Source organism: Apostichopus japonicus, chromosome 20, assembly GCF_037975245.1.
Source record: "Apostichopus japonicus isolate 1M-3 chromosome 20, ASM3797524v1, whole genome shotgun sequence".
Lineage (NCBI taxonomy): Eukaryota > Metazoa > Echinodermata > Holothuroidea > Aspidochirotida > Stichopodidae > Apostichopus > Apostichopus japonicus.
The window spans coordinates 2336855-2363733 of record NC_092580.1 but is presented as its reverse complement, the minus strand read 5'-3'; the positions used below and the strand labels follow the sequence as shown (position 1 = coordinate 2363733).

Here is a 26879-nt window from a genome sequence, read left to right as displayed (position 1 = left end):
TAAGAGATTGTAATTTGTTTTTCTTTATCGTGTATTTACACTAACATGCTCTCAACACTATCATGCAATCTCAATACCACTATCAGGCTCAGCAATTCATCACCCGACTTCAAGTATGATTCCTTCTGCCAATAGTACACAACACAGGGTCACAAGTGATGACTAGATAAATTACAACCTTGATAAACGTGCCACTCACTATACACATGAATATAACAATGAACTCTTCGGTAACCTGTTTCAGCACTGTTACGGACAAATCATCTGATACAACATATACTCTTCTCCCCGCTATCGTCCCCCTTTAAGGAGCTCATCAATGTGTCTGAGATAAACGATCTGATGAAAGCTGTCTTTTGCACTACGCTATCATTGGTTGTATAGTGTAGTACTGCTAGTTTGGGTGAGTTGACGTCATTCATAGAGACTCGCTCTTTATATTATATATGTTATGGCCACTAGTAGATCAGAGAGGAGACAAGTCTGAGGCAGAGCAACAAATTAATTACAAATGTTCGTGGATATACTCTCTAGTATACTGACCTGTCAGGTAGCATATCACATATATCGCTTCTCTAAAGTAACAGAAGCAACAAAGTAAAGTCCTCGCTGTACATGTCAGTCTCTATAAGGTAATGAACACTGAACAGGGTGGTATAGTGACCTCGCATACACACCCTACATACACACAACAGGGTGGTAGCGACCTCGCATATACTCTACACAAAACAAGGTGGTAGTGACCTCGCATACACTCTACATACAAAAAAAAGAGGGTGGTAGTGACCTCGCATACACTCTTCATACACAAAACATGGTAGTAGTGACCTCGCATACACTCTACATACACAAAACTGGGTGGTAGTGACCTCGCATACACTCTACATACACAAAACTGGGTGGTAGTGACCTCGCATACACTCAGCATACACAAAACAAGGTGGTAGTGACCTCGCATATACACTCTACATACATCTCTCATGAAACATAACTTACAACTAAAGTATCATCGTTGCTGGAAACAATATTTACCATAATATTGTAGACGCAACAGGTTGGTGTTTAGTATTGACTCGACAGCAGAGTTACCAATATTAATTGATTATTGATCATTTTAGTCATCTAATCGCACCTCATAAAATCCTTCGGCATTCTCCACTTTATGTTACTAATCAGACAATAGTCATTCATTTATTTTTTAAATATTGAGTACCGTACTAAAATGTTTATGGTTAAATTTTAATTTCTTGTCTCGAAGTAACATTCTGCCTAAACCATTACTTTGAAGGGTTGAAATTAAAAACCTATATGTACTATAGTTGGGTGATGCACTGAAATGAAACAAAGCATTCCTTAAGTTCATAGAATATGTACCTCGCATAAGAAGCTTATGCAAATCTGAATTGAGCGTCAAGAGTAAATGTTTCCTAATGCCGATGACTATAGTGTTCATCGCAGTCGTCCAATATATACTACAGTGCCTTAACAAGCATTGAGCTGATACATAATCATTTCGTTCTGTTACAAGTTGAGATAAATACGAAATTAGATTTTAGTTGCTCGAGTTAACGAGTGCTATGCACAATTGGTTCCTTATACCTTACTATTCGATTATAAGGTTTCAAGCTTCATTACCTATACTCATCTTCGTTCTGCAGTGTGTTATTCATAACGCACGATTGCTTATCGTTGTCAGGTGAAACCTGTCTTACTTCCACGGTGACAGACAAGGAATATGACTGGCATTGACTGAATTAGTGGAAAAATTGAATTCAGTTTTATTTATAAAGAGGGGATGATGCGACATATTATGTGATAATGTGAAACAATTCAGGCAAAGTCTAAGTTGCACATGGGACCTACATTGTATACTGCATTAGATATCTTTTCACTATATGTATTGCTGGAATGTGTAGTCTTTATTGCACTGTTAGAAGAGTGGCTCAAATAATTCAAAATTAGAATAAAAAATAAAACAAAAACTGTTAGCAAACTGCTCATCCACTAATAGGCCATGACACCACTGTAATTTTTTTGCTGTTCCGTGCAACTGACCTGGGCACAACATATTTTATCCACAGTAGTTCACAAATAACATATAGATTCCGAAAGTATCGATCCACACGGCTAATCTGGGTTTATCCGTCCAAAAAAGGGCCAAAAAGTGCGAAATTACGCATGGTTTTGAGACATCTAGGAGTGTAATTAGCTCAGTGCTTAATGCCGGTGCCTTCCAATCATAACTCCCCGGTTCGAGTCACTCAAAGATGAATGTATGTCGTCCAGTTACTGAGTTGTTGACAATTGACCTGCTTGCACAGAGGATCTAAAATACATACATACATCCTAAAGTCCAATATGGCGGCCCCCATGTCGTCGGACGAAATGCTGCAACCAAATTGTGCTATGCTCATTTTTCCGCGGATGAAAAGTCAATTTATCGCTTTCACGGATATTTCTTGGAGGAAGTTCACACATTTTGCAGCTGAATGGGTAAAATACCCTTCACAAGAGAGAGATATCGTGTCAGAAACAGCACACGGACCGGGCCTAGGCCTAAGCATCAATGCTAACGCTGTACGGCCTACTACTACCCCCAACTTAGGCTACCACACGGAATGCTACAAACGTTTTTGAGAGGCCCAAAAGATCAACAGGAAAGGAAAGGCTTAAGCGAAAATTTGTGATTGTCAAGGTGAGTCACCATTTTGGCTTCTGAACATATGGTAACGTTGGCTTGAGTAAATGAAGTTAGGCCTAGCCGGCTATCATGGCTATACCTAGCCCAGATTTGCCAAGCTTCATATCCTAAAATTGTTAGCCCGCTATGCGCGGTGCACAATCTTTCTCTTCGTTTTTCATGGTTTTGTTATAGCTAGATTGTTCTTGGACGTAGGTTAGGCCTACGCAGTGTATCTTAATGCAATCAAAATATAAGTCCAGTAACCTAGACATTGCCAACATATAGGCCTACCCTGCTGCATAGTTTTCAATCAAAAACAAAATTCTAAATTTTCGGGCTACATGGGGAAGTTTGACTATTGCGTCGGGCAGACAGAGTGGGTACGATAGACTGTGTACGATATGCTGTATATTTTATTCATGAAGAAAAAAACCTGCTAGGATCGAAACGTCAGGCCCGCTTACTTTTACACAATTTAGAATTAGTTCAGAGAAGTGCACAAACTATAGTAATTCCATTGTAATTTGTAGTGTCACCACTTACGGAACAAGTAGTTTTATCCTCATTATGTTGTGCCGGTGTCCTCAAACCGTAACACAATATTACTACCGTTGACGAGGTTTGTACCGCCTCCGCGGTGGAGGGAGGGGTTTCTATAGATATCATATAGCCTACATGTACTGCCAATTTTGCATTGATTCATAAATCTCTATACACCTTAATTACTCCAAGTTACTGTACATGTGAACGCTAGTGTTCATACTGGTTGCACTAATCTTTTCTCTTCTGGTATATAATCATAACATAGTTTTGGTCACGTGTTTTCCGTATTGTATAGTGCAAAACCTATATAATTGAAAAGAAGATGTGAGTTCTCATCAGTGACCTTGTACTGACCATACGTCATATAATAAGGGGTTAATCAACGGTCTAGCGTGCGTTACTCACAGGATTAATGCACGATCGGGGGATAATGCAAGCGATGCACGAGGGCGGAGCCCGAGTGCATCCAGCGATAGCATTAACACCCGGAGTGCATTAATCATGTGAGTAACGCACGCTAGACCGTTGATTAACCCCGTTCATTCATACACTACCATTTGTGTGGGGAAAAAATCATAAAACAAAACATTTTTGGTTACATATAACCAAAGATTTATTAAAGTGATGCCCCGTAATTTTACCGTGCGTTACTCACAGGATTAACCACGGTCAGCTGACCTGAATGGACCAATAGGATTTAGGAATCTTTACTGAGTATGAATGAACATGAAATTAACTAAGACAAAAGAGGAGAATGTGATAATTACATTCCCAGGCACAAAATATCTTAAATTTATACGTTTAACTGTAAATATCCCAACATTAAGTAATATCCCTTGTTTAAATATCTCTCTAGTTTAGAGTGGGAATTCTACAGATGTGGGCCCCATGTAACAAATTGTGAACATCAGATACTAGAAACAACATACATTGGAGGAAGGGCGAATGGTGCGGGGAAGAGGAGGGGATGGCGTAAGGGCAATGTAATCGAAACCAGCTGACATAATATATTGTCACTGTTCTTATGGTAGCTTATCTCTTGTTATAGTTATCCCTTATAGTTTATCCCCACATGAACCTTTATACTTATCCCCACATGCTCCCTTATAGTTATCTCCACATGCTCTCTTATAGTTATCTCCACATGCTCCCTTATAGTTATCCCACATGCTCCCGTATAGTTATCCCCACATGCCTGTTAATATTCTCCTCAGCCACTGATGTACCACATGCTCTTTTCGATCTCATGAAAGTTTTAAACATTGATATGAATAGATTAAACCTCAGTCTGCAATTTGACAATATTGTATAGCGGATTCAAGGTAATGAAACAATAATCATCGGTGTATGTATATAACTATAACAGCTCTATGAAAAGACGATGGCGTTGCCTTGAAATAGCCTTGAGATGCCTGAATAACTTCGTAGCTGATATACAATGAGGTAACCTCTGAAGTAAAGGTTACCTCTCTCTCTCCCTCTCTGCCTTGATCACGAATAATGTAAGGAAAAACATTTAGTACAAAACTATACACTAGGCGACAATCATAGCCTGGCAATTAAGCCACACATATAATATACCATTGCAGTATAGATTGATTAACCAATTCAAAGACAGCTCCGTCTAATGATGGACTTGTGAAATAACGTATAGACGAGGGCAGGAAACTACGAGTGGGAGAGAATTCTTGAAAGTCGGAGATGCATTCAACGCTCCATCACTATACTTTGCTTTAGAGTGATGGATAAAACGGGTTTGTAAGTTGCAGAGAAACAGGTGGTTAAATGATTGCATGATACGAAACAATGGAGGTGTATTTTATTATATCACAACACATGATTACTACGATCTGCATTTCTTGAATGATTCAAAAACCAGAAGAATGAATGAATTAGATTAACGAGGAAAACAAAGAAGAGCTCTCAATCGGTCAGACGTTCACCTATAGTTCCTAACAATCTAGAACGTTTTAGTAAACAAAAGAGGCCGTTAAATATGAGCACATCCTAAACGAAAGACACGTGATAACAAAAATTCATACATGATTGTACTTGCATAATCGTCCTTAAAAAGTTAGAAAAAAAAACAACTTATGTTTAGAGAATAGTGTTTGGTCTAGAAGGTTATGGACTCTGTTATTCTAATAATTCCTGAACTCTCCGTGGCTTTATATCTCAGTCATTTTGATTGTTATTCAAACGCTATACGTATAGGCCCGTTACACCATTACCTTGTAGCCAAGTCACCAAACTAACATGTATAGTTTTATATTCGAGCAGAGCTTATTAACTCGGCAACTGAGAAGGGAGCATTGCAAATTATTAGCGACTTGCAATGAGATAAATGCCTTTCTTTGTGGTTTATTTTAAATAAAACATCACTTGATCTAATCTCATATTGAAATACAACTGAGATCATTTGAATATTCAATCCCAGAATGACAGTCTCGAATCATGTTCACAATTGATCAATGTTGGCTGCATGGAAAGAGGTCATCCGAGGGATGTTTGACCAAAAGCAATGCATCGTCATTTTGAAGATGACCGTTCCAAAGACAGCTTAATGATATACCAAATCAATAAGTAAAAACTATAAAATCGGGTTGTTTCTGTGACGTCATATCATGATTCGTGTTGTTGTCAACGCAACCCTTGTAACTAATATTGCAATATTTTGTTCCTTAGATAATGCATCCATCAAATCATGCAAGAGAATCATTTAATATGATATTAATTTCCTAAAACAATATCACGCACGACATTGTACTTTAGTTTTCCCAACCATCTTTAACACAAGATATATAGTAAAAAGCACTGTGATTTGAAACTTTTCAACAAGTGAAGTTCGAAACCTATATTTTTAACAAATTATGAATTTTGCCTCGAGTTTCTACGCAATGAACACTACAACATTATGTACACCAACCTTCAAAGAAAATCGATCCAAACAAAATGACGAGGCATAAATGATGAGGGAGAAAAAAAAATTATTTAATTAAAATCTGCCGTAAGGTTATATATGTATAATAGGAAATCGGAGTTTAGCAGAAAATCAATACTCGCCTATATATTTATATTACCCCTGTGACACTTGATCTTGTAACCGTGGGAAGGAAAATATCTCGCAAAAAGGTTACTTACACTTTTACAAGGCTAATTTACTAACGCAGTATAATTGCAAATCTATATATAGGACAAAATAGCTATTGTATTGCACATTTTAGATTCTTAACACTGTAATAGATGAAACTGAATCGTACCGGTTCAAATATTAGAAATTTCCATAATTAAAAAAGAAATGAAAACGATATTAATCTTTCTCCGAAACAAAGACTGCCAATTTCACGACGGCTTATATTTATATAATTTTATATATAGAAAAGTAATTTTGATTACCACTTTTTGGAGCACTGCCAATGTCACTCAATCGTTAAGAATCAACTAAACCGACGCCATGATTGCATTGACAGCTTAAAATGTCGCCCTCTATCAGAATTTATCTACAACAGTTATTATAGCTTTAATGTAAACTTTAAAGGATTACTTTAGGCACAATATTCAGTTTGATTTCAGACAGTGCAGGTTGCATTGTTATACCACGTTTAAGTTTTGAGAAGTGACCTTTTAAATCCATTGAGATTTCATCATATATAGTGCCTCAATGTAATGAGTGTTTCTAGAACGATTAAAGAAAGTATATATTCATCTACCATACTTTGTCAGTACAGTAGCTTGAAACGTTTTTTTTGTGTATGCACATTACCGTTAAAAGAGTTAATTTGCTTAATTAATTAAAATGTAATTATATTCAGTAATCAATCGTTGGAGAAGAAACGCTATCAATGGCATGCAAATAAACCTATCTACCTTATGTTTACCTTGAAAGGTGTACGTTAATCATATGAGTTAATAGGGAAGAAAGCTGGAGTGACAAGATCACTATACTTTCTCTCGTTGTAATGTAAAGGTTGCTCTTGATTTTTGCAAGGTATGATTCTACAGAATGGCCAGATTCGTTACAAGATAATAAGAACACACATTGTTTGCATCGGTAATGCTAATGTGTTGTTCCTCGGATTATCTTTAAATATTATTTTCTTTTCGACAATGAAGCCTTACACTATATATGTAGTTATGTAAGTGTAGTTTCTATACTAGTATCCCATCCCATCGCATTTAGTATACCGTATATATCCCATCCCATCCCATCGCATTGAGTATACCGTATATAACCCATCCCATTGCATTGAGTATACTGTATATATCCCATTCCATTGCATTGAGTATACTGTATATATCCCATCCCATTGCATTGAGTATACCGTATATATCCCATCCCATCGCATTGAGTATACCGTATGTATCCCATCACATTGAGTATACTGTATATATCCCATCCCACCGCATTAAGAATACCGCATATATCCCATTGCACTGAGTATACTGTATATATCCCATCCCATCGCATTGAGTATACCGTATTATCCCATCGCATTGAGTATACCGTATATATCCCATCCCATTGCATTTAGTATACCGTATATATCCTATCCCATCGCATTAAGAATACCGCATAGGCCTATATCCCCTTGCATTTAGTATATCGTATATATCCCATCCCATCGCATTAAGTATACCGCATATATCCCATCCCATTGCATTGAGTATACTGTATATATCCCATCCCATTGCATTTAGTATACCGTATATATCCCATCCCATCGCATTAAGTATACCGCATATATCCCATCCCATTGCATTTAGTATACCGTATATATCCCATCCCATTGCATTGAGTATACTGTATATATCCCATTCCATTGCATTGAGTATACTGTATATATCCCATCCCATCACATTTAGTATACCGTATATATCCCATCCCATTGCATTTAGTATACTGTATATATCCCATCCCATCACATTTAGTATACCGTATATATCCCATCCCATTGCATTTAGTATACTGTATATATCCCATCCCATCACATTTAGTATACCGTATATATCCCATCCCATCGCATTAAGAATACCGTATATATCCCCTCGCATTTAGTTTACTGTATATATCCCATTGTATTGCATTTAGTATACCGTTTATATCCCATCCCATCGCATTAAGAATACCGTATATATCCCATCGCATTAAGAATACCGTATATATCCCATCACATTTAGTTTACTGTATATATCCCATTGCATTGCATTTAGTATACCGTTTATATCCCATTGTATTGCATTTAGTATACCGTATATATTAATGGCATCGCATTTAATTGATAGGCTAGGAGATCCTTGATAAGACCTTCCATTTCCATTGCTTTTATAGAAATCGATCAATACCACGACTGTCAAGTCTAGGTCACTCATACAAGCGGTAATTTCCCGTAACCTACTGTCGGTCATGCATGCTGTCACGTGATCGTAACACCCGGCTACTAAATGTTAGACAGCAGACCTTGGTTATCCACTCGAGCGACAAGCAACGATTTCTTTAGTATTTTCATTGCAAGGTTTGGAAAAGTCGAAATATCAACATCGTAATTATTACGTATAATTCACGTTAAGTGAGAAATGCTAGACAAGCAAAAACTATACAAGGACTAGTGTAATGAAATACAATGGTACCGCTATGTATTTAACAACATCCCTCAATAAAACAATAATGCTGTGCATTACCTGTATTAAGTAGTAGAATCTATATTATGTCTGTTAAAATACTTAATACTTTCATATATGTTTGTCCAGTGCATGTTTAGTGTACACTTATCTAGTCCATGCTATACAGTATGTAAGTTATTTATCTAAAGTAAAATTCTGTTGTACAGTGTACCTTCATTCAGTTAAACTTTTCTCACTTTCGATGTTACTCCATGATCAAATTAACGTGATTAATCGACGATATGGTGTGTGTGGGGGGGGGGGGAGGGAGTGGGTCTCTTTGAGTGTCTGTCAACTTATATGCTCCTTGGTATCAAATCTTTGCGTAACTTTCAAATATGACTCAAATCAGTGTGAAGAATTAAGGGGACCAGAAGACATACGTTTGTCAAAGAATTAAATTATTGAAATAGAAGAAAACGTATTCTTAAGAGTATAAACAAGCCTCTGAATGACAATATATTTTTCATTGTTCAAAGTCTGAGGTGCACTACCGATTTTTAAAGGATTCATGGCTATATAGAGAACTGTTATATTGCGTGTTTGTTGGATTAACGGTCGTTCTTTTCCTCCCTTTAGAATATATGATCGACAATCCAATAAATCTTACCAGTATACTTAAGTTTTGTCGTCTGCAGGGATATCAATATGTAGCTATATACTGTACATAACTGATGTAAAACCTCTCAAGCTAAAGCATAAACCGTCTCAGAGTATATTTTAATTTATTGCTAAAATGAGTAAAGGCGAAAAAGAAGACACTATAATTCTTCCATCCTTCATATATAACAGTTAAACTGCATGCTCGGTGTATTTTTCTTCAATTCAGTGTCCCTCCCCGCGACAAATAACTTGGCACATTATTTCCATAAATCGTTCGAGTATAGTGGCATATGACTGCAGAGTTTCCATGGAAAGCGCGATTCAATTGTGACGTCAGGACTAAGATCATGATAACTTTACAAGATGGCAATCCAGCCGTTTTAGTAATTGAATTTGACGGTAATTAAGAGCAAGGGATGCGTAGATGACATAAACGTATGGAATAATAATTCAATATCTTCAAAGAAAACATTTCCAAGACTGCTGCAATGTCGTCGGAAATTTCAATAGTGCGGAAATATGTATTCCATGGCTTGATTGACTGTCATTGACAAAGTTTGTTAGCAAGGAACTTTCATCTCGAAGATATATGCTACAACTAACTACGGCGAACACTATCCTAGTCATTTAGTTATAATCCCAAACGACCGACGCACAGTCAAATCGATTCTTTATGTTCTTAACTATCTTCTTGAGTTACCTCCTGCGTTTCCTCATAAATAGGGTTTTTGGTTTCATTTCGTCAAGTAAAGTTGAAATTAGAAAGCTATGATTGATAAAAACAGTCCCACCATGTCTCTATATGCGGGTTGATGTAAGTTTAGCCCGTTGTAAAATATTGTTATCATTCAACTCTTGTGCATTCTCATGTTCTTTAATCACTATTGAAAGGTTGCACTGGCTGAAATTTTATCCTCAGTTACACATCATATCTCCCAACTGTGAATGTTTTCTATATACAGACTTTTGTCAATCTTCCATGTCACATTTCCTATAGACTATAATTTCATTAATTTTGTCTGTTTTCTATCAAGAATGCGATCGAGACTTCTTAAAAACTAGGTTAACTGTTGCCACTGTAATTTCAACGATCAAATCTAAATTCAATTCCCAAATGGCAGACCTATTTCACTCTTCAAGTATTCCATAGAAGAGCCAATAAATGTCACGCCGAGCCACAGTCTGTCTTCGTTCTTGATAATTGTACACAGCATATGTGTTCATTGAAAATATGAAACGAAACGCAACGATGACTTAATTCATCAACAACATCATGCATATATATATATATATATATATATATATATATATATATATATATATATATATATATATATATATATATATATATATATATATATATGAAATGCGTGTGTTGGGATTTTTGGACTTGAATTGTAATAAGTCCACACGGCTCAATTTGTCGGCCTTAGAAACACCCTGTCTAATTAATTGAAAGGGGTATCCGACGTTCAAGAAATAACCAGTTAAAATGGATACCTTGTGTTGATAGTCACATGGGTTGGAGCAAATGCGTTTGCGTCTTATAAGATCTTGGTTGTAAACAAGGGAATTCTTGAGACTATGTGTGTGAAAACTATTAGAGTGTAAACACGATATACCTGTACGTTTATAATAGACCGAAGTGGTTAAGGAACTACTATCCAACTTGACCAGAACGTGCATGGCAATATCTTACTAATGCCTTATTAGTTCTTAATTGAAATGTTGGGGAAAACATTAACGTTAAGTGATACCATAACAAACTAATAACAGTCTTTACAGACGGGCCTTAAAGGATCAGATTAGTAATTAGTTGGACAGTCCTTGGTAAGTTATCAAATTAAGTGTTAGACATCACGTTTACATTCCTCAATATCCTCCGCTCCTTCAGTTTTTCCCTTTCGCCTTCCAACACGTATCAAATTAAGAAATGTTAAAATCACCTTTGCATATATATATCCTTTCCACAACCTCACTTTAATGGAAATTTAAATAATTCTGTATTTTTTTTTTAGGAAATCTAGCTCTTGCTTTTTCCTTCAACTTAAGGTTGTCTACGGAAGTTGAATGTTGATTGTTTGCCAATAATTGGTAGGATAAAAATCCCCAGGGAAATCTAAAATGTACTTGAATGGCATATTTGATACAATTTGGTTATATTATTCCGTTCCGCTTGGAGCTTTTAATCGCTGGTTTGTTCGTGTGACGCCTTAGGTCGCAAATGTGTTAAGGAATCGCTACACACAAACAAAAAAATGCATATCAATGAATCGTGTGTGGTATAGGCATTCATGCACAGGCATCTAACTCTAAAAGCAAAACCCGGTGTGCAGATGTTTGAGACTAATATTTGACATAAATGTTGCTACTGCTATTTTAAAAATTGAAACATTTATCTGTTTATGAGATACTTTTATTTGTAATTATGTTTATGTTTTTATTAAGGCTCTAACTACACACGAGTGAAACGCCATCTAAGCTATCGATGGCGGCAGATACAATGAAGGTTGTGTTTCCTTACAATAACCGTATCCCTATATGTTATGGTCAAGTGTCCCATATGAAGCTACATACATGGAACAGATTTTAGATAAGAATTGTGCATGGACAAGCCTCATATATCGTTTGCAATGATAGTAACTTTGAAACAACTTCCGGATTTTAAAAAGAAGGGTGTGTGGCCATGATGGTCGCTGATGCCGATTCCCATGTAGGGTGTGCGTGGGACCCCCCCCCCCCCCCAAGGAAAACAAATAATAATATAGAGCTGGTGGTAGTTTGAGGTATATTTAGGCCATAAAGTAGGTCAGAATCTATAATTGGTGAAAGGAGGGGTGCCCAGCCTGCGCGCGAACACACACGCACGCACGCATATACCATGGATTCGCCCTTAGTCAGCGTCAGGTACCGTATACCTCTAATCACACATTTACATAAATATCGCGAATCTGCTTACCTGTATGATACTTGAATACCCTTCAACTGTTGGAAAGACAGCCAAAGGGAGTTAACGTAACAGAAGACAGTCAGTGAATGTAGAATCAACTTCAACTTATGACTCAACATTAAGCTACAAAATAGTAATCGACATTGTCAATAAAGATGGACTTACTTTAATAAAGACTCCCCTCCGACTTCGCTCGTATATACCTCGTTTTATTGCATTGAAGTATAGGCCTACTCCTCCAGTCAACAGCAGCTGTAAGGATGTAAAGAGAAACCCATTATCACCAGTGGATCAGGATGTCATAAACTGTGTAATAACTACGAAGGTAATGATATATGAATGATAAAACACAGAAATATATATATATAATATCACAACAGTTGACTTAAACAGCTTATAGTGGGATATCTTATCTCTTCATTCGGGATTAGTGTGTGAGATATATGATATTGTGTTAAAAATATACGTCTACTTTTACAGATAAAGTCAAATTGCATGTTTGGGGTGGTTGTGTAATCTAAGAGAGATGATTTCTACGATAATGATTTGTAGGTCTCTCAAAGCCCCTCAAAGGATATTTATCTGAACACGTCTGTTACATATATGTTACATATTTCTAAATTAGATTCTTCTTCTTCTTTATATACCACGCTGACGTCATCCTCTAAATCGATCATGGTTAAATTTCAATGGTTTTAACGTGGTTTTACTCTCATTTATGTTAATTGGAGGTATAATAATAATAATAGTAATAATAGTTATAACAATAATAATAATAAGTAGTCTGGCAACTGTGGTAAATTAATTTTATCTGGAGAATTTCTCTGAACCTCAAAATCATAACTATACCTCCTATAATAATAATTTTCATTCCTACAAAGACAAACCGACGATATAGTTATATTGAGCATTTTGTAACATACCGCATTGAGCCATCCGCAACAACATGGTTAATAAATTATGATTATATTGTTATTGTTATTTTCAAGAACCATTTTAAAAAAGCACGTCTTTTCCATCACACCGCCCACAATAAGATCAAAAATAATAATTCGCTCTTATCATCGCCTGGTAACGTTATTTGCAATAGCTAAATTTAAACCCTGGTGTTGCCTAATATATATACTCAGGTAAGTGATGGCCTTCCTTTGTGACGGCGATTTTGCCGAAGTGATCAGTTATATAGTATATATAGAGCGGTTTAATGAAACCTACTTGATTTCATCAGTTTCATCAATGTTTATATTGGCAGCTTTCCACTTGTCTTACTAATTTTCCAGTATATAACAAAAGTATAGTATCGTTTGATTCTTCAGATTGTCACGCACGAGTATTTATATAAGAGGAGTAGTGTTGGACATTTGACAGAAAGAATTACAAAAAAAATCATTCAAGTCAAGAAGTGAATAAATAAACAACCAGAAAAATGGCACGGTGAAGTATTTGATATTCGGGTCTCAAGACGAACCAATTTAGCAAACCGGATTTAAGCAAACAAAGTTAACTGAGGCAAACGCCAGGAATTGATCCTTATTCACTAATTGAATTTCACAGTTTTTTTTTATTATAAAAAAATGTCCTTAATACAGTGGGGGCACGACACTGTCCACATATCCCCTTATCGCTATAGATATGTTAACATAAACAGAGATTAAGTATATACTTTTAGTGACTTTGATTGGCAAAAATGTAAAATCGGCACCTGCCAAAATTAAAGGGATATTCTAGTGGCAGGCATTGTGACTCTAATATCGAAATGAAAAAAATATTCCACCTCGAAAAACACATCTCAGTAGTGTCTCGTTTCTATAGCACTGGATATGGTTGATTTAATGTAACTTATTATGACTGGCTGAACCGCCGATTCTTCCCTGAAGTGGACCTCAGTGGGTGTCCTGTGATGTCTTCATGGTAGCTATTCTTCAAAAGCTTTACTTCCTTAACATAATCTTCTTTTTTGATTTATTCTTAAAATTATGCTGTATTGGCCCCAAATATGCCAGATTTTTCAAATATGGTCACCTTTGGTAAAAATTCTTTTAACTATTTTTGTTCTCACAATGGACGAAATTTACCCCACTGTGACATTCAAACATCTTTTGTGTTAATTTAGAATGTCTGAGAACAATTTGGAGAGTAAAGACCTCCAGAAAAGTACTTTTTGAAAACTTCTAGCAATTATAGGGTGCTATAATTTGGGGCCTACACCCACTACCTTTAAAATATGCTAACTTTGGAAAGTTAACTAAGCAGTCAATGTTCTCTGTAGTAATCGGAATTTCATAGAGTGCAACATTTTTGTAGAAGATTTGTGAATAACTTAGTGAATATAATATTATTATACCAAAACACCAAACCAAACAGCATTTTCATCTGAATTGCCCTGAGGACATCAGTCACTCTTTTCTTGCGAGATGTATTCACAAAATAGCAATAATTTTTAAAGATTCGCCATACAATATGCTATATATGAGAGAATGCGAGTTTGACTCATATACAGACGAATTTCAGACATTTTTTATTAAACAATCCCTTTCAGCCACCGATAAAGCCCTTTAAGTATTCTATCACACATATGTACCAGATCCGTTGTCAAGTTGATATGATACAAAGAGGTTACGTTGGCACAGTAGTATACAGGTATATGATAAACACTTCCAAAATCTAATATTACTGCATAAAATCCAACAGTTCGTCTGGGCATTATGGATTTTGGGTAACATGGGGAGAGAAGGCGGAAGGGAGAGGTGGAGGTGGGGGAGAGGGAGGGAGAGGCAGGGAGGGGAAGGGAGGGAGAGGGAGGGAAGTGGAGAGCGTAGTCAGCAGCGATGACGATGTATTGTTTATACATGGTTAAATTCACAGTCTTCATGTTACTTCATATACCATGGCAACTACCGTATAACACGTACCGTAACTCTAAGGCCGTATATATAATTAACCCGATAGTTGTGACACCCGCCACCCATAACAATATTGTTTAAAATCAAAGAACTATCTACCAGATTAATGACAATATTCTCTTTATCAAGAGCAAGGAAACATATGCCATTCGTATCTCTTTTGATTTATTGACACATATGCTATTGCATACTCGTTATTTACCAACTTAAATCAACACTTTTGTACATAACCTAATCAACAAAGCTATTATAGCCTATCAGCTGTCCGATATGGTTTTGATTTTGAAGAAGAAAACAACTAGAAATTACACATGTAGCCTATGCATGCATGCATGTGACATAAAACAAATGAGTTATATAGTGAAGGTTAACGGTATACATGCAATATATATTAATACGATGCATCTATAACAGTCCAAGCATACAAGTCAGTCTTGTACAGTAAATATCAGTTATATGTTATTAAGACAGATACGCTTTGTGATATGTATTATTTTATAAGACAAATACCGAGTTCCTAATCGCTAAAGTTTCCTTTCTTGAATTTATTTACGACTTAACAAGTTTAATATCTTAATTCTCCCAGCTTGGGACGACTCCAGGTAAAAGGTCACTTGACCGTGTTGTAAATGCACCTTCACCACTGCAGGGAGTTAACTTTCACCCAGAGAGATTAGACAAATCATATCACGCAGACCCGGTTAAACTAATGAGCAAACATTTTACCAATTAGCATTGCATTAACATCTGCTGACTGTCAAGCCTTTCATGTGGTGGTGATAGTAAAAGTTTATGATTTATAGCTTCCTTCTGTATTGTTTGTAGTTTCCCTAACAGAATATACAACATGCTGGCTTGACGTAAGTAAGTTACTTCAGTGTATCACGTATAGAATGAAATTATTCGCAATAATTGCTATCCCAGGTCTTGGTTTATTAAATACTATTGACGGTTTGTAAATATTAATAATTAAACTGGTTGCTAAGACATTGATATTTACGAGTGTTTTCCGACTTGACATTGTGCATATATCACGGGGTTGTATTACGGGCCTACTTGAAAAGTCAGATAAATTGTCAAGTTGAACGACTACTGGTAAATTGATGAGCCATGTGTGTGTGTGGTGGAGAGTACACGTTATGATATACGGTTCATACAGTATATGATAGTATAAGAAACCGTGAAAATTAGACATTTATCGAGGACTGAAGCAAAGATGTAGGAACTCCATCGGGAAATTTACCCGAATAGCTTGCTTTGCAGTTTCTTTTTTTTTTTTTTTTTTTTTGGGGGGGGGGGGGTTGAAATCTTTTAGAGAGATCAATACACATCTTATCGTAGAGTACCGGGGCTTTGCCCCGTGAAACCGCATGAAGCCTATGTTTCTTGGGGCCCCTGCTACTAATACAAGAGTACCCCTCCAACCAGAGATACTCTTGTGGGCCTCTGCGACCAGCAAGAGTGTACCCCTGTAACCAGAGTTTTTGACTCTATTTTATAGACATATAAAAAGGTCTGTATTGCTGGACATAAAATACTTGATAATGTAGGACATTAAAGCTTCCTATCTTGATCTTAATATACGGTCACTGGTTCAATGGATTTAGTATACATTTACCAGTTATAGCTGCATCTGGTATGTCAGGTATAACTTGTTCAACAGCAGAGCTATTTTTTTTTTTTTGGTAATAATATTACTACATCTGATGTGACTGCGTCAAAATAGAGAGGCAAAAAAGAAAAAAATAAGTATATGCGTAACACATAATAACTACAATACTGATTGTCGAGATCGAAAGGCCATGCCTCTGCTCATTAATTCATGCCACGTCTGTTATTTCAAGAAATACCTATTGAATTTCCCTCCATCAATGACGATCGGACATTTCCAGTTTAATGGTTTCCCTATAGATTGTAACGAAATCCATTCCACGAATAAATGACAGTTGATGTTTCTGTATGGATTATTTATTACTACAACTCAATCCAATAAAATTCACAGAATAAAAAACCTTGCTCTTGAAAGGAAGACGACACAGTTATATCGTCAAGTGTTAGTCTTCAAACCTGTCTTATTGAATATGGAGAGAATTATCCGAAGGGAACTATCGACAATTAGTATCAATAATCTCTGGATACATGGTTAGTTGTCATCGACATCAGTCACATCAAAATCTAAAGTATCAACTCGAAGGAAGCCCAAAATAATTTAACTCTTCAGAATTTAAAAGTTTACAGCCTTTCACCGTTCCCCTCGGGTACATTGTTTAAGAATCTATTATAGGGATGGTGTTAGTGGCAACGAAAATATATAGGCCCAATAATCTTTCTTCGGTACTTCGTATGGAATTTGTATACAAGGAACATAAATGTCACTTTGTTACAGAAGCAAATTCAGTGTTAGCTGAACTGACATTATTGTGAAATTTCCACTGCTTGCCGAAGCATACATGATTTTACACATCTCTGTAAGAATGGCTCACATGTGTTACATGCCTAATCCACGCACTGTAGTCAAATGAAGTCAGATGAAATAAAATTTAAAAAAAACTTTGTGCATATATGTATAATTAATCTCGATTAAATTAGTACGTTTGACTAGTAAATTCTGCATGTTTCCATCTCTCCGTACATTTATTATAGTTTAATCCAGCTGTTTTGTGTATGCATAAAGAGCACACACATAATATATTACCAATGTAAACACACAGGTGTTTATACCGTGTACGATATCGTATATATGTAGTGAGTTTTTACATTACATCCCTATGCATTACGATTCAATTAACGTTACAATTTTGTAATGCTTCCTCTAAGTGGACAAACGCATGTACGTGGGCGGGTACACATGGTTTATTTGTCGAGTAGGCTAGCAAACATGCATCTTATATACGGGTTACTGTTGAAGTTATGAGTCAACTTTGAGAGAGCTTCGTTGATGGTTTCAGCAAATTTAATGACAGCATCTACGTAGACTGATATCTAACCGTGATGAAAATACTTGATTGTATTTATGCAGTCTTGATATAAAATACAGTAGGATGTACTTGGTATTGTGATTGCTCCCATTTTACAATCAAGTACGAAGATCGCTTCCCCAGTAAGACTTGTTAGACTTGTTATCCCCAGTAAGACTTGTTATTCTTTATCAATCTCCCTCAATACCATACAGTTAATAATAGTTATATGAACCGACGCTACATACTGTATCGTGTCTACGAGTATTGTCTGTCGTCTACGTATATTTGTATAGCGTATTAGAATCATCCTCGCATATACCTTGAAGTGGCATTGCACGCATGGTCTCTGAGCTCTATTGATGTAATCCAATAGAAGATATTTTTAACCCCCTAATCACTTTAACATCGATTTTCTTTTCTGTAAGCTGATGTTCTTGTCTTTGAGTTAGGATGGAGTAATGACAATTTAATTCACAGAGGAAACGGGGGGGGGGGGGGGGAAGTGTCACTTCGCCAAGTCGGAGGAAACTAAAGATTATTTCTTCAATACTTTTTCTGGTCTGATTCAGTTAAGCTGATGTGAAACTGACATCTGATGCTATGAGTCCTTATACGGTCGATATATATTCTCGACTGTTACAATGTATGTATGTGTTTATCCCAATGAACCTATAACAAATACACGTTTAAACACCACGCATGCACAACGTGTCATTCATCTATAGTAGACGTATGTTAACATTGTTGAAGACATAACTGAAATATCCACTTACGTAAAATGTATGTCACATAATTGTTGCAATTACACGATGAAAAAGACAAAAACAGGCTCTTGAATACTCTTCTTGCATATTAATTTGGTGTTCTGACGTCACATGGCGCCTTAAAGTAGTAAAGTTCTTTCATTACTCACGTTCACAACTCAATGTGATTGAAGCTATTTTTAAATCAATACATATAGTTTATCACTAGCCTTGGTATACCGCACTAATTGTTTTTTTTTATGTTCACTGCACCTTGTATCGCTAAAAATTTGTTAAAAATGCTTTAAATAGTTCAGTTAATTTAATATAAGTACTATTGAACCAAATGTTCCTTTTTACTTTAATCTTGTTTATATCATGTTTATGTTTGTACTTGTGACATTAACATGAGTTTCAGTTTAAGCATGAATTCAAAGTTTACTAAATGTACTTTTTATTATGGAGACAGACATGTTTTATCTATCTCATAATGCCAGCGCAGATTGTCAATCGCCATATGTAGTGTACACTGTATGATACAAAGGTGTTTCTTATAACAAACCTCCCGCAGTTATCTAAAGGCAATAAGCCCTGGGTCGCAATATCTGCTGCAAAAATATTTTGATCTGATAGCTGTGTGTACAGAGTTATCATGTGATTCATATATACCTGTTCATTGTATATTTATGTACAACCCCCACCCTCCCAACCCTCCCCACTCCCACTTACTGCAATACTCATTTTCTGGTATATATCATCCACTCTGTTTTGTATATATATATATATATATATATATATATATAACGTTCAGATGCATAAAGCGTACCTTGCATGGAATTATTTTTATTATTTCCATTGCATGAATGTTTTTCAGTTTTCATCAAATTCCAATGACTGAAGAGTTTCGGGTACCCGCAACAACTGTTAACGTGGTAATATGAGATATGGAATTTTATTTCCAGCTATATATTTACAAACTCGCAGAGAAAGAAGACGGCTATCATAAAATAAAGCCTGCATGTGTTAAATCTCTATAGGGTATGCATGGGAAATAATTGCAGTCGAATTCACCAAATAACTCTGCACACATTTGCTAATTGCTTTAATACTCAACACAAAGCTTATATATTTAGATTAACGTACGATCAACCACAATTTCGTTATTAAAAATTGTGTAGTTTATAAAGGGTAGAATTCAGAGACTAATATGTGGCATGTTCTGCACCACCCCCAATATCCGCATTTCTCATCTGATAAGAGGAAAAAGGGCAGGGAGGGAGGGCAGGGTTGTAGGGCAGGGAGGGCGGGGGGGGGGGAGGTCAGGGTGGGAGGGAGGAACCCTTCGCCCAACGACGCACGTGTTCAACCGATACAAACATACAGTATTTAATTTATTGTTGCCTACGCTCATTAAAAGGCCTTATTGTTTCGCAGAATTAAAGTATCCCACGTGTCGTAAATTTTTGTTCCGTGTGTAACTATATCCAATGTTTGTGTGGATTGTGTTAAGCACGAATATCCAATGTTATACAACGATCAATAAGGCATGATGAACTCTATGCCTCATGTGAAAAGTTAAAAGTCGTGTCGATACTAATTTATATGGAACTGATTTGTTTCTTAAAAAATCATTTTATTTCCAACCAGCTCTTAAAGAGATTCCTTTGACTGTCTGTATGTTTGAAGTTAAACACCATCAGGGAGGCTGCAAGCATTTAGAGTGATACAAACCTTGACAATTAAATAGTTCTTAATATTATATAACAATCTACTGCATTGGCAGTGAAGAAATGGGAGACAAACGTGAAGTATTCTTGGCAGCAAAGATTTGCCTCTTATAATGGATGGGTTCTCTATGTGGAGGGGAGACCCTAGATTAACAGAGGGGTGGCAGAGGGGTAACAGAGGGGTAACAGATGGGTAACAGAGGGGGTAAGATCCCAGTGTATAAACTAGAATTCATTAACGATATTTCTAAGCTTCACCTTCTTCAATGGTTCTTTGTCATTAGGTACTATGAGATTTTACAGAACCAAAATCAGATCGTGTCTTCACCTTCTAAAGATTGATGACTATTGTGTTTGAATCAAACATAACATCATACATGGTTGACTTGTAACATCAGCCGTTTTGTTCAATGTGTAGTAAATAGTACATAGTTGTTGTTTTTCTCACGTGAATGGAAGTATTTTGTACAGGTTGAGAGATACCGATATGTTGTAAAATGTTGAAGATATAGTGTTATTTCATCTTCTTCTTCCTCCTTCTTCTTATATCGAACATGGATACTAATCCATTAATAACAACAATGTAACCATATCAATATGTATTAGATCAGATCACAACACTCGCATTATGTTCAGGCAATGCAAGAATTCCTTTCAATGAGAGTTTACCCTGATAAGGTGAAACTTACCACTATACCGGCCCAATACGGTGCATCACGGTCCGCCACTGACGGTGTCATTAACAGCATTGTTATTGCCGCTACAACAATCGTAATTCCTGCCAAGATTTGCAGTGTCACCAGGCACATAGGAAGCGAGCAACAATCCAACGTATATTTCTGATTCCGTATTCCTCTGTCTGTGGGCTTTGGATCCGAAACTGGGAAATGGATTTGTGTGGAGACGTTATCTCCTTGCTCCGACAACTCCTTGAGAGGAGTAGAAATGCTCTGATCCGGATGAAAATACCGCAGCTCTGGTAAACTGGAACTTCGGGAGCTCCTAGAGGTTCGTGGAAAGGATAAAGCAGGTCCAGTGGACCGCGAGCTGTTGGACCCTTCATACTCGGGCATACCGGGGCCCAAAAATGCAGAAAAGAAAAAACAAAATCGGAAAGAAATTCAAAATACTCCGAATAAAAATGTGACTTAACACGCCAGCAGGACAAACAATGGAATATAGTTTCTGCCTCTCATAAAGCAGTAAAAGCCGGCACTATTATCGTTATACTATATTCTATGTTACGCTCATTATACAGCAGACCACGACACAACGTACTCCTGTCATTTCATCACGTATCAGTGGTTTTCCTCTGTAATTGTCCAATTTCAACTGTACTCCATTTATTCTCCATGATTGTGAAAATATTCCCCACGAAAGGAACACTGGTCCGGTATATGCGAAAGTTGTCACTATAGAACATGCATGCCCCCCAAAATAATATCAAACAAGTTGTATTTATACGTCGTTTGACAAGCGCGGAGACGTCGATTCATATTATAATGTGGGTTGCATCTACCGTCGTTGTTTTAATAGAAAAATTTATTCAAGCCCGAAGCTGAGTTAATTATTGCAGGCTTGTCTATCGCTCAGAACAAATAGTAATGATAATATCCCGGCGGAGTTGAAGTGGCGGCAGGCCGATTTGCTTTCTTGTATAGTGGCTTGTCCGCGTGCAATGCTATCAAATCTTCCAAACCGAGTGAGTGTGTGTGACAAACTGACCACTCACTGATGTACCTATATCGAACTGAGTAAATAGTAGTCGCGGTCGCTGATTACTCGAGAGTGTGTTACCATAGTGATTGAAGCGATTCTCATTCACGAAAAGACATCTCGTAGTTTTTTGGTGATCGCTTCCAATTTTGTTTTACTATTCTCTCTCTTCTTGAAGTCCTCAAGCATGCTAGCGGTCCAACCTCCCACGAGGATGGTGTCTCGATATGGTTTTATGGTGGTTTTTTGTTATCAGTCAACGCTTGCCCCACTTATTGCAGAAATCCATCTCAAACTCTTTTGATTTAGATTTCTCCGCCCAAATGCGCATTTAGTGAAGGATCTATAGAGAGATGGAAATAGAAATGCATTAGAAAACACAGCAACATGAAATTAGGACAGTTACTTGCCCTCAACAGTATAGTATTGAGAGGAGAATCTATGATATACTCTATACTCTTGGCCTAAATTCGGTTTCCAGACTGAACATAAATTAAAAAAACTCTCATGGCACGAAGTGATATCAAACGTATAGCATGACTTGACGCAAAAAAAATATGAACTAAAATTTGTGATTTTACTCAGCCTTCTTTGTAGTTCATTCTGTTTAGATTCTTCTACGTTGATGAAGAAAAGAATAATACGACAATTAATTGAATCATAGAAGAGAGGAACTCAATAGTGAATATAAATACCAAAATATGAATAACATGTTTTGCTGTATATATGCTCGTTGTTGATTGGAAATAATGAATAAAAGTTGGGAACTATAATGAATCGAGGAATGAACTGCCAGATCGTAACGACACCGAGGCCTGGTGGAGAAGATATATTGTTATGACGCAGGTAATGTGGCTTCGGGGAAATTATGGGTCACATCTCGATGCGTTAGGCTAAAGTATAGTACCGAAGTATACAACATGTTGTACAACCTGCAGCGTGTGAATAATAAGCATGGCTACAATATGGAAATAAAGAGAAAACAGTACAGTTGAGCATGTTATAACACACATAGTCCAGGGTATATTTTCATTGTGTAAAGTGTTAAAAAAAACGATCTATTCTGAAAGGACTTAGCAAAGTGTTTTAGTTTATAATATTGTACTTGATATTGAAGTACACAATGGACACATCATTTTAACAAGTTTTTAACATTTCTTGTGAAGGCGTCCATCGAAAGAAATTTTCAGAAATGTAGTCAATGACGTCAGTCAGTATAAGTCAGGCACAAAAGCATGAAAACTAAAGGGAAATCTCAGGTTTTTGAAAGTAAACAAGAACATTTACCCTAATCAGTTGTTATGAGAGAGCCAACGTATGATAAAGTCTATAGGTGTCCTCAACGTTAATGTAACTTAAATATCAAATATTGAAGTGTTATAGTTTAAAATTTGAAAAAGAAGAATTTTCCTATATATTTATAACATATAAAAACCGGAGTAGGTTTAATTTCATTCTTTTCGAATGGAGTCGTTATAGAGACACGATCACACACATTAACCTTAATATCATACATGTCATATGCAAATACGGCCGATGTCTTTCAAAGTTTCTTGCTGAAGCCTTCCCTCCCCCCCCCCCCCCCACACACACACACATCCTCCGTCCCTAACCCATTCGATACCGTTTCGGTAAAATGATACTTTATGTCTGTATAACTATATGATTATTTACCAACAAGTATACGGAAATTGCTTTAAACCAAATATCATATCTCGCCGCACCCCTTCCCACTTGACGAATAAACTTATGTAATTAGCTTCATGCGCCTTGTACAAATAGTTCCAGGAAAAGTGCATGACGGTAAGGAAAGTGACGGTAAACAAAGCTTAGATGTTTAGAGAAGTCATTGTACCGTGAATGTTAAAAGAGATAAAAGCCGGTTGTCATAGCAGCTGTCCGCTCTGGTTCATCTCTGACTAATAATACTAAACATCAAATTAAGGTTTCATAAATTTAAAATTCTAATTGCCAGTCATGTATGCAGTTTATCTGGGTTTTGTTTTACATCGAATGGCAAATACAGCTGGCTAATAAAGCAACAGCTGTGGTAAACGTTGAATAATCCGTCGCTTCAAATAACCAATTGAGTTGATATCTGACTAAGTGCTTATCCATAGACGGTATGAGTCATCATATTAATATACACACACATCGGATCACACCAATTCTGCGAGAAACAACGTTTCCTCACTATTTGTATAGCAAAAGCAGCGTATCTTTTCTTCTCCAGCCTAAATGACATCAATCTCCCTCAGTACCACATATTGTCAAATATATAGAATGCAAGACTTCTATAGTGTCTGAAAGCTCAACTATTTTAATCCTTGCATATAAGACGCTCGCGTATACTCGACTATGATAGGACTAAATCTGGTGCTCATTATCCTAATCTGATTATGCTGAAAGCATTATCGGTACCCATGCTTACCCAATCAGATATTTGTTTGTCCTCCCTAGTAGTTTTGTTTGATAAGATTGATAGTTATTACTGGAAACTGAAACATGATTGTAGCCCCGAGTGCATATCCGATGGATAATTTAGGAGATACGCGGTGATCAGTAAAGAGGTATTGGTGTTACATGCGTCGACCTGCTTTACTGTATGCACGGACGTATACATCTTTGTGTCGCTGCAATGAGCTTGCGCAATTTGTCTTTTCCTTGAAACCTCAAACATTTTACATTCAGAAATAAACAACAGCTCTGAAGTACTGCTATTTTACGACACTTTTCAAGGAAATATACATTTAACCTATAGATGAAGTAATATAACTGACAACATTTCATGGGCAGCAGAAATTGATGTTCTTTTGTCACTGTTTTAAGATTTGCTTTCTGATATTTGCACTTGTCGTATAGGTACTAAAAGCATCGCTGAAAAAAAACAAATTTGAACAATTTAAAGAGAGGCTGGTTAGGGAGATTAAAATTGGCAAACAATCCATAAACCTCTAGTGTTGTAGGCATGTTGAAACCCCCATATCTCTATATATCGCCCTTAACTCAAGTTATGCAAGTGAAAAGTAACTTGCTTAATACTGTTATATCATTATCCCTTCTTTTCTCTTCAAATAGAAGGCAGTGGATTTATGGATATATTTCACCAAGGCTATGACTTTTAAATCTCTGCTTTACTTTTATAACCTTACTGTTTGGTTTCTGCTTGAAATATAACACATTGAATCATTGCCATAACTGACAATATCCTCCACGCATAGCGTGCGTCATCAAAAAATGATATTTATTTTAAATTTCGTAAGAACATATCTTCCTTTGGTAAATTTTTCGTACATAACCAATAAAAGAGAAATATTTTCAAGGCCGATAATTTCTTCTGACTTCAAGGTTTCGTCAAAATACAAAGATACATAGCAATAGGCGGTTACGGCGGTTCATTCAAGCAAGGTCCCGATCCCCGCCCCCCCCCCCCCCAGGATTTGGCTACAAAGACTATCAGCCAAAAGATCATAACTGCAAGTCTATGTTTGCATAATACATGACACGGTCTGTGTCAATGGCGTAACAATTAACTAGGGGCCCGGGGCCAAGGATTAGATGGTGCCTCTAAAGCTTTCACTCTGGTATATTAATTCACGCACTGTGAACAGTGCCTTTGACATGCATATTACTTATAAACTTCATTCACTTTCAGTGAACCGGTCTGAAGTATAGTGTTTATAGTGGTTTCTCGAAATTTTAAGATAAAAAGTCTGAATATGAAGAAATTGAATTTGACTTTGAAAGCTCTGATGTAGCTCTCTGTCCCGTACATATTTGGCCATTATTTTTAGACTTTTAGTACTTTCTTTAATGTAAATAGACTACTTATAATAAGCGCAACCAAGTCATTTCTTGTTAAGTAAAGTAAACAAGTCATTTTTGTTCCTTCAAATCAAGTCAAATTTCGCAATTTTATTTCATCGAAAGTCAAGTGACGGGTCATTTGATTTGATTGCAAGCCAAGGAAAGTTGCAAGTTAATTTTTCTCAAGTCAAGTTACGTCACAAGTCATTTGCTTTTAATTGCAAGTCACAAGTCAAATAAAACAGCAACTTGACCACATACTATATATGTGGATCAAGCAAAGTGTAGATCAAGTGTAGATCAAGTGTAGATCAAGTGAATCCCAACTGCTTAGATTCAGCAAAATATCTTTGTGAAGTGATACATGTCCGATGGATGACGTGTTCCAATTGCAACTAGCAATGTTATGAGACGAGTCCATTCTACGATAGTGGACTTGTAGATTGGAGAGCAACTAAAACATATTTTTTTTTGTAAACCAGTCACTTTTAACTCTTTTTCAATACAGCATATGAAAATATGGCATACATTACACTAAAATGATGGAACATGACCACAATATTCTTGACTGAACACATCCAAC

At 36.4% G+C, this 26879-nt stretch overlaps 2 protein-coding genes across 2 annotated transcripts in view; one reads left to right on the top strand and one right to left on the bottom strand.

Annotated features, from left to right (window-relative positions):
* The window catches only part of LOC139960822 (sarcospan-like), a 65673-nt gene that overhangs the window by 6498 nt on the left and 32296 nt on the right, over nt 1–26879 (bottom strand). The window contains exons 2-3 of the mRNA XM_071959406.1: nt 21463–22832; nt 12606–12692 (exon numbers count right to left, since the gene is read on the bottom strand). Coding sequence (XP_071815507.1) covers nt 12606–12692; nt 21463–21846 — 471 coding nt within the window. The 5' untranslated portion in view covers nt 21847–22832. The remainder of the gene's footprint in view (nt 1–12605; nt 12693–21462; nt 22833–26879) is intronic.
* LOC139960817 (pleckstrin homology domain-containing family G member 7-like) overlaps nt 2337–26879 on the top strand; it is a 142364-nt gene continuing 117821 nt past the window's right edge. Inside the window, exon 1 of the mRNA XM_071959397.1 lies at nt 2337–2695. The gene's annotated coding sequence lies outside the window, so the exon portion shown is untranslated. The remainder of the gene's footprint in view (nt 2696–26879) is intronic.